The 9,166-nt window shown below is 51.2% G+C and overlaps 1 protein-coding gene across 1 annotated transcript; it reads left to right on the plus strand.

Moving 5' to 3' along the window:
* Positions 1–2,221: 2,221 nt before the first annotated feature.
* LOC135442132 (zinc finger protein 3 homolog) lies at positions 2,222–3,646 on the plus strand (the record flags this gene model as incomplete). Its single annotated transcript, XM_064701674.1, has 3 exons — positions 2,222–2,273; positions 2,460–3,230; positions 3,521–3,646. Coding segments are annotated over exons 1-3 (949 nt in total), but the record flags the coding sequence as incomplete, so codon positions are not given.
* Positions 3,647–9,166: the final 5,520 nt, after the last annotated feature.

Raw genomic sequence — 9,166 nt, forward strand, 5'->3', positions numbered from 1 at the left:
CAGCCTCACCCTCAGCCAGTCCAGGAAAATATTTCCGGGGAGAAAGGCTTAAAAAAACTTTATTTTACGGGCAAATCATTCACCAGCACAAAATTTGAACAATATTAAGCAATAAAACCTCCTGCTGCTCCAAAATAGATGACAAACTCCAAAAGTCCCTCCTTGGGCTGTAGCTAGGCCCACTCAGTGTCTTGTCAGTGTCTTATCAGTCACTGATAAGTGACTATCAGTCTCTTATCAGTCCGTCCAGCACTGGAAATGCCTCGGCCCAGGTCCATCACAGTGGGCCTCAGGCGGGACCTGCTGGTGGTGTTCTGGTTGTTCAGTCCAGAGCAGGTTTGAACAGCTCCAAAGAAAAAGAAAAATCAAAGTCCAGGGAACTTCTCTGCCTCAGAGTCCTAAAAACTGATTAAAAGCAAAGGAGAGCTCTGTCCTGCTGTCTGTCCATCCAGGAGCTGGAATGTAGAGGAGTGAGTGCAGTTTCTGAAAACAAACTGCAGCTTCTTCCTCCTTCGCTTCGCTCTCAGAACCAGCCTTAAAGGTGCAGAACTCATTTCTGGGCTAAACAGACCCATGAGGGTACGAGCATCATGAAGTCATCCCAGGACACCCCTGTCAGGGTCAGGGGGTCCCGTCCCCGCCTCATCTCCGGGCTGCCGGGGGTCCCCCAGCTCCGGTATCGCCCCTTCCCCTCTCCCCGCCCCGGGGGTCCCCCGTTCCACGGGGATCTCCAAAACCAATGTCCTGTCCTGTTTGTACCGAGCCATCCCCATGTGGACCCCCCGGGACCCTCCCGAGGGGCGATCGCGGCTCCTCTGCCCCCAAAAAAGCTCCTCTTAGGGAGCCTGGAGATATCCGGGGCTCAAGTCCGGGATCTGCCGGCTCTGAACGCTCCTCAAAAGAATCCTCCCGGAGACCCCTGGCTGGAGTTATTTGGGAATTTAGCTGCTTGAGCTGGGCTTCTTCTGGGACTTTCAGCAGCCTTGTGTTTTTCATGTTGGAGTGAACGAACCTTTTCAATCTCGCTGGTATCATTTGCTCCCTCTCCTCCAGTGATTTTAATAAACTTTTCAAGGAAGGACAATAAAATATTTTCTTTACAATCCAGACCAACAACAGCCATTTTCCTCATCAGTTCTTCCATAAGTGACTCAGAGGAAGCTGTGTCCAAGTTTCCAAGAGTTCTTCCAGAGAGAACCACACCCTCCTCAGAGGAGGGAACCATGCTGGTGTCAAAGGCACTTGGGGTCAGGGAACAGTGCCCCGAACTCACTATGGCAAAATAATGTCGCAATCTGGTTAAGAAAATTGTTGGAGAGATTCCTCTGACCCAATTAAGATGCTAAAAAGACCAAATCCAAGGTGGATTTTATTGAACAGTAAATGTGAGGTAGAGAGAGAGATGGAAAGAAAGAGAAAAGGGGGGGAGAGCAAGGGAGTGAGAGGGACAGAGACCTCCCCTGGAGCAGGGCAAGTGTGACATTGTCCCCTGTGTGTGTGGCCTTCCCAGGGTGGGGGTTTTACACCTGAGCCAGTTTGGGTAAGGGGGGTGGTGTTCACCCCCTGAGCAGGGATTACCCCACTGTTTCAGGTTGCCATGCAAGATGTAACCAAATGCATGTTTTCAATCCCCATCTTCATCAACTGCTATAAACAGGTGAGGCAGGGTTCTTTATCTCTTCCATGACTCACCCCTGATAATGCCCTTCAGGGGAGATATCTTCTGTGAATGGGCCATTGAGTGTCTCTGCAGGACTGATAAAATTCCATCATCCCATTGTGGGATGCTCCGCCCAGGGGGAGGATCCAAGCATTCCTGCCTGGATATAAGCTGAGGCTTTCAACACCAGGAGCAGCTTGCCTACTGGATTGCCAGAGGACAAGAGCTCCATAACCACCACTGGACCTTCAGAGGAAGACCAGACCCTTCTACAGCATCACTTCTTGGACAGAATCGCATTCATCACTCCAACAGGACCGCAGCCACCATTTAATGGGACTGCTGCCACCACCCTGACCAACAGGGTGTCAGGTTATTTCCTGACTCTGTGAGTTTGAGGCAGTGTTTCTGTATCATTGCCTTGATCCTAATTTTGTTTTTGAATTGGAATTCTGACTTAGACTCTCCTCCTCTTTTGCCTTCAATCCGGTGCAAAATTTAGTGTGCTCATTGCTTGTTTTCCACCCAAAACAGAATTTCCCGTTCCTAAAACTTAGCCAGATGGAGGGAGAGACTGCGAGGAAGAGGAAGATGCCCCAGGACACCCAGGCAGGTGAGGAGGAAGTCAGTGCCCCTTTCCCCCTCTCTTCTGCTCCATCTCCCAGCCCAGCACAGCCCCTGGCTGCAGGACAACCCTGCTGCCAACGCTGTCCTGCCGGGGATGCACTGGGGGGATCTCCTTCCCCTTCCCTCTGGCACGGAGGCAAATCCCATCCTCTCCTTGTCTTTCCTCCCCCAGACAAGAAGCTGAGGATGGAGACCAAGAAGGACAAATTCCCCCAACAGAACCTTGTGGAAGAGGCCGTTTTGAGCAGTGCCACGGTGCAGAATTCGAACTGGGAGGAAATGCCTCAGAGATCCCACAGGAAGAGGGGCTCCAAATCCAGCCCAGGGTGCTCTCAGGAGGAAAGACCCACCCTGAGCCATGAAGGTGGACAGAGCTTTAGCCAGAGCACAGAGCTGGTGGTCCATGAGCAGCTTCATGATCAGAAGAAGCCCTACAAGTGCTCAGAGTGTGAGAAGAGCTTCAGGCAGAGCAGCACCCTGATGAGCCACCAGATGATCCACACCGGGGAATGGCCCTACGAGTGTGGGAAGGGCTGCAGCTGCAGCTCCGCCCTCATCACCCACCAACGCATCCACACTGGGGAGAAGCCCTACGAGTGTGCCCAGTGTCAGAAGAGGTTTCGGACCAGCTCCAGTCTCCTCCAGCATCAGCAGATTCACACAGATGAGAGGCCCTTCCGCTGCCCTGAGTGTGGGAAAGGCTTCAAGCGCAACTACACCCTCGTCAGCCACCGGCGCATCCACACTGGGGAGAGGCCCTACGAGTGTCCTGAGTGTCAGAAGAGGTTTCACACCAGCTCTGATCTCCTCCTGCATGAGCGGATTCACACGGATGAGAGACCCTTCCTCTGCCCTAGCTGCGGGAAGGCCTTCAAGCGCAACTCCCACCTTATCAGGCACAAGCGGACCCACACTGGGGAGAGGCCCTACGAGTGTGGGGAATGTGGGATAAACTTTAGTCCGAACTCTAACCTGATCTCCCACCAGAAGACCCACACCAGAGAACGGCCCTATGAATGTGGGGAATGTGGGAAGAACTTCAGTCTTAAGTCTCTCTTGAGCTGCCACCAGAGGATCCACACTGGGGAAATTCCATACAAGTGTGGGGAATGTGGGATGACCTTTAGTAGGAGGCCCCAACTGATCATCCACCAAATGACCCACACTGGGGAGAAGCCCTACAAGTGCACTGAGTGTCAGAAGAAGTTTCACACCAGTTCTGATCTCGTCCAGCACCGATTCACACGGTCGAGAGGCCCTTCCGCTGCCCTGACTGCAGGAAGGGCTTCAAGCACAACTCCACCCTCATCACCCACCGGCGCATCCACACTGGGGAGAGACCCTACGAGTGTCCCCAGTGTGGGAAGAGCTTCACCCAGAGCTCTCACTTGACCAGACACCAACGGAGTCACCAGTAAAAGAAACCCTGCACATGCCCCAACTGCAGGAAGAGTTCATGCACTGCTTCAGCTTTATCACCCATGGGAGAACCCACGTTGGGAAGAGCCCTGGGAACCCATTTTCCTTGTGATCCATGCTGGGAAGACACCTGTCCCTTTTCCTGCCCCTGCCAATGATATGATGTGGGATGGAAGAATAAGAGGGTCTGGCCATGGCCCTGTCATTACATTCACTCCCACCTCAGATCATTGCCAGGGGCAGCAAAGGGATTCTCTTTCCCTAAGGAGAAGGGTGTCCTTTCCAGGCAGGGGAAATTGTGGCCAGGCAGACCAAGTGAGTTGTGTTTTAGTTTTCCCTGTAAACAGTTTTATTTATCCCTTCTGTTGTCAATATTGTTTCTGTTCCATTTGTTCCTTATCTCATTGCTGTTCCCAATAAATTGTTCTTATCCCAGCCCGGGATCTTTGCCTTTTGTGCTTTCCATGGGAGGCAGGAGGGCAGCGAGGGCAGTGCGGTTTTAGTGGGAGCAGGAAATTGGGGAATCCCATTCCTGAACCCCGGCCCGTGGAAACCGAGCATCCCAGCTGGTGCCAGCCCTGGTGGCCATGGCAACAGCCTTGGGAGCGGGTCCCTGGCTGGGGCTGTGGGAACCTCTTCCCTCTGGTGCCCAGGGACAGGAGTGGAGGGAATGGCTGCAGCTGAGTCAGGGCAGGCTCAGGTTGGATGTCAGGAAAAGGTTTTTGCCCAGAGGCTGCTGGGGCCCTGCCCAGGCTCCCCAGGGAAGGGTCCCAGCTCCAGGGCTCTCTGAGCTCCAGCAGCGTTTGGACAGCGCTGCCAGGCCCAGGCTGGCATTGTTGGGGTGTCCTGTGCAGGGCCAGCAGTTGGACTGGAGGATCCTGATGGGTCCCTCCCAGCTCAGCCAATTCTGTGGTTCTGGGATCCCATGAGCCTGGGGATGGGGCTGCCAATGGTTGCCATGGCAACGGGCTGTGGCTGCAGGCCTGAGCTGGTGTCCATGGCAACCACCCCTGGCATGGGGTCTCCATGGAGCTGCCAAGGGACTGACCATAGCAACAGGGGGCTGGGGATGGTTGCCATGGAAACTGAGCACAGCAACAGGGTCCTGGTGATGGTTGCCTGCTAACGGTCAGATTTGTAACAGGCCCTCAGAGGGGTTCCATGGGGACTTTCCAAGAGTTGCCAGATTACTCAAGAGCTGGAATGTCACAGGCACAGACAGGGGCTCCATGGAGACCTCCCAGGGGTTTCTGGGATGGTAAAGAGCCCTGTGGTCAGAGGCAGTCACAGCCATTCCATGGTGACATCCCAGGGGACCGTGGGCTGCAAAGGCACCGATCTGTCACAGGCACTCACGGGGGCTCCACGGTGACATCCCAGGAGTCCCCAGGCTGCCAAAGAGCCGAGATGTGCCTGACACTCACAGGGGTTCCTGTCATGGGCACAGTGGGAGCTTCAGGCAAAGTTTATTAGAGAAGCTCCTGTTTGGTCACAAAATACAGAAAGGATCCCAAATAGCCCCCACAGATCCCCAAATCTCACTGATGAGTCAGAGATAACACAGACCCAGATCAGAGGGCAAAGAGTTAAAAGCCACCTGTTTTTTAATCCTCTTTTATGCCTTGGTTTGCTACAGGTGGACCTCACTGGTCCTTTAATCAATGCATTTCACAGGATTGGCCAGTTAATACAACACCCTTCAGTAAACAACTTTATGGAAAAGACCCAGCTTATTACAAACATTGTTAGGGCATCAGTTATTTATGTTTGTTTTACATGCGGCCTTTCTGGGGGCTCCCTGGATGGGGGAAACCCTCCTGTAGCATTTCTGTGCCAGGTAAAAGGAGATGCACGGGAATTTTTCAGTCTTCAGCTTCTCTTTTTCTGTTATCTTATCTAAAGTTGTGCATGCTGTGCACACCAGGCTAAGTACGCTGGAAAAACACCATAAAATGGCTCTAAAATGTACAGTTTAAAGGTCTTTTAAAGTTGTCTTATCCAATTAACTCTTAAAACATACATTATTTCTACTTATCTACCAATAACTCATCCCTTGACTGTCCACATAACCTCTGAATAGTGCTTTCCTTGACCAATCACCCTGTGCCACCAACACTGCAGAAAATGGAGTAGATGAAGAACAAGACAGGGACTGCACCCCAAATTCTCCATCTTGCTTCCTTTCTACACCATACTAAAAATCCCCAAAACTAAATTTCTCACCCAAAGGACATAGTATACTACCCTGTAATATACACTTTGGTGAATTCTAATCTGTCTCAAAGTCCTGGAAATTCTCTCCATGGATGAAGGTTAAAGGCAGCGTTTCTCTGGGGGTCAGGACCCCTCAGAGCAGACAGAGAAATATTCCTTGTGCCCTGGATTCCCACACATTTAGCCTAAAATTCTTTAACCATTCTGCTGTAAAGTTACCCAAAAATGTCCCAGATAAGTAGGATTAGAAGGAGCAGAAATAGAGAACAACAGAATGACAGAAGATCTATAGAAAGACACATAGGTAGAAAATGCTCTGACCCCAGCATCACCAACCAAGGAATCCCAGAAGGCAGGATCCAAACCACAGGCTGGCCTCGTGCTCCGGCTTTTAAGCCTCTGGGCCTTCATGCTAGTGTGTGATTGATTGACAGCTCGGCCAATCAGAGCTGGGTTAATATCACCCCCTGCTGTGTGATTGACAGCTCTGCCAGGCCAGGGGCTCTGTCCCACCACAAACCAAGGCCTGACCCGGCCCTGGCCCCACACGGGCATTGAGAGCATCCCAAGGTGTCTCAGGACATCCATCTCATCCAGCCTCTGAGAGCAACCACAGTGACCCTACGGAACCTTATGGAACCATGGGTCAGTTGTGACAATGCAGGTCCAAGAAAACTTTGGTGAGACTGTGGAATCCAGGAATCATGAAATCAAGGAGACCATTATGCAAATCATGGGCCCTATGAAAGCAAGGATCAATGATCAAACTGTGGTTTGATTGGGATTGATTTGAAATAGAAACAAGGAGCCATTGTTTCACAGCAGGGCTGTGTGGGGCCAATGGATCCTTGTGACTCTGTTTGGGCTCATGAAACCAAGAAGCCATTGTGACATTGCCAGACCTCATGGAATCAAGGAGACCATTGTGACAGTGTTAGGACCCATGAAGGTAAGGGAACATGGAACAGGTCTGCCTGGTTTGGATTCCTGGGGGCTGTCTGACAGGTCCCACTGAATTTGACATGTCAAGGGCTACTTCCCATCTGACCTTGAAGCACTGAACTCTTTGCTTTTATTCCTATAGGAAAGAACTGTCTTTCTTGTCTAGGCGCCCATGGCCAAAATGGGAATTCTGCATCTAAAATTCTCTATATCCAAGGGTTACTCCCAGACAAAGTCTGATCATACAGTCAAGTCTGGCTAGACTTGGCCTCTGGCAACTGCCTCTCATCTGCCTTTGCACCACTGGGGCTCGCTTGTTTCCTTCCTATGGAGACCATTGTGACATTGGGGAGCATTGTGGAACCAATGGGCCATGGTGACCCTGCAGGCCCTTGTGGAACCTGTTACACTGTAGGAACTTGTGGAACCAAGGGGAACATTGTGACCCTGCAGGGTACCATGGATCCAAGGGGCCACTCTGACACTGTGACACTGTGGAGCCTCATGGAACCAAGGACATCATTGTGGCTCTGTTGAGCTGCATGGTCCCAAGGGGCCTGTGTGAAGCAGCAGGGCTTTGTGGCACCAAGAGGCCATTGCTGCATTTCCGGGCCTTGTAGAGCCAAAGGGCCATTGTGATCCTGCGAGCTGCTGTGGATCCATAGAGAGCATTGTAGCATTGCAAGGCCCCATGGAATCATGGAGACCATTGTGGCTCCATTGTGGGGTGACGAAGAACCAAAGGGCCATTGTGACCTTGCAGGGCCTCATGGAGGGAAGGGGTCATTGTGACACTATAGGAAGTTGTCGAAACAAGGGAATTATTGTTGCACTACTGGGCCTCAATGGAATCCAGGGACCATGATGACACAGAGGGGCTTCATGGAACCCAAAGACCATTATGGCACTGTGGGGCCTTGTGAAACCATGGAGACCATTAAGTTCCTTAAGGACTTGTGTAACCAAGGGGCCATTATGACACCTGAGGGTGTCATGGAAGCAAGGGGCCATTGTGACACTGCAGGGCCCTGTGGAACCAAGCGAACATGAAATAGGTGTGGCTGCCTTGGTATCCCAGGGGTCACCTGAAAGGCCTGGCTGACCTTGGAATGTGGAAGGCTGCTTCCATCTGCCCCTGAAGCCCTGGGGCTCTGGGCTTTCCTTTTTATGGAAAAGAACTGTCCATCTATTCCAGGTATCCAGGCTAAATTTGGATTCCACCTCCAAATTTCTGTGTATCCAAGGATTGCTGCAGACAAAAGCTGCCAGGAGAGACAGGTCTGGCTGGTCTTTGATTCCTGAGTGCCAGAACTCACCTATTTTACAAACACTGGAAAGGGCTCTGTGTTTCTCTTTGTATGGAAAAAATCATGCTTCTCCAGGCATAAAATTGTGAAATTAGGATTCCACATTCATAATGTTGAATATCCAAGGGTTGCTCCAAACAAACCTGCCAGGACAGACAAGTCAGGCTTGCCTTGGCCTCTGGTGGTTGCTGTTCATCAGCTCCAGAAACATGGGGGCTCCGTGGTTTCCTTCCTATGGACACCAATGCGACATTTGGGAGACTTGTGAAATGAAGGGGCCATTGTGACACTGCAGAGCACCATGGATCCAAGGGACCATTGTGACACTGTAGAGCCTTGTGGAACCAAAGACATCACTGAGGCTCTGTTGGGCTACATGGTCCTAAGGGGCCATTGCAAAGTAGAGCTGTGGTAGTTAGCCCAGCTGTAACTCAGAGTCAGCCAGATTTTACCCCAAAAGAACTGGGCATGAGTTTCAAGCGCTGGGAATGATTAGTTTAACTTAGGGTGAACTTGACAGTTACTCAATAAGCCTTTAGTGTTGTTATGCTAACTTCTCCAAGTTCTACTCCCCTATTGGTTACTTGTTTCCCCTATAGGGTTATTGTTCTAGAGGGTTCTACCCCCAAGTGTACATGTTGTCGCTTCCCCTTTGTCTCAGGTCTTTGGATCCTGCCCCTCATACTGTTAGTGACTACTCCATGTTTATTGTTTTTCACCCTGTTATTAAAGTTTCTTTTAAACAACTCCATTGATCCTGCTCCTTTTCATTTTCACCACCCTTGCCCTGAAGTCAGGGAACCAGAGAGGTTTGTCACAGCCACCCTCATTGGGACATTTGGTGCTTGAACAGGGACCATGACATTCAGGGCTCCCTGTGTCAGTCACGTCAGCTGGGGTAAGCTGATGGATAGGTCAGTGCTCCCCAGAATTTTGAATTGTGCCAGGCCTGGTGGATTCATCCTTACTTCAAGGAACCTTGCCCAGGATCAGCAGG

The sequence above is a fragment of the Zonotrichia leucophrys genome, unplaced genomic scaffold, assembly GCF_028769735.1.
Source record: "Zonotrichia leucophrys gambelii isolate GWCS_2022_RI unplaced genomic scaffold, RI_Zleu_2.0 Scaffold_1264_13247, whole genome shotgun sequence".
Classification (NCBI taxonomy): domain Eukaryota; kingdom Metazoa; phylum Chordata; class Aves; order Passeriformes; family Passerellidae; genus Zonotrichia; species Zonotrichia leucophrys.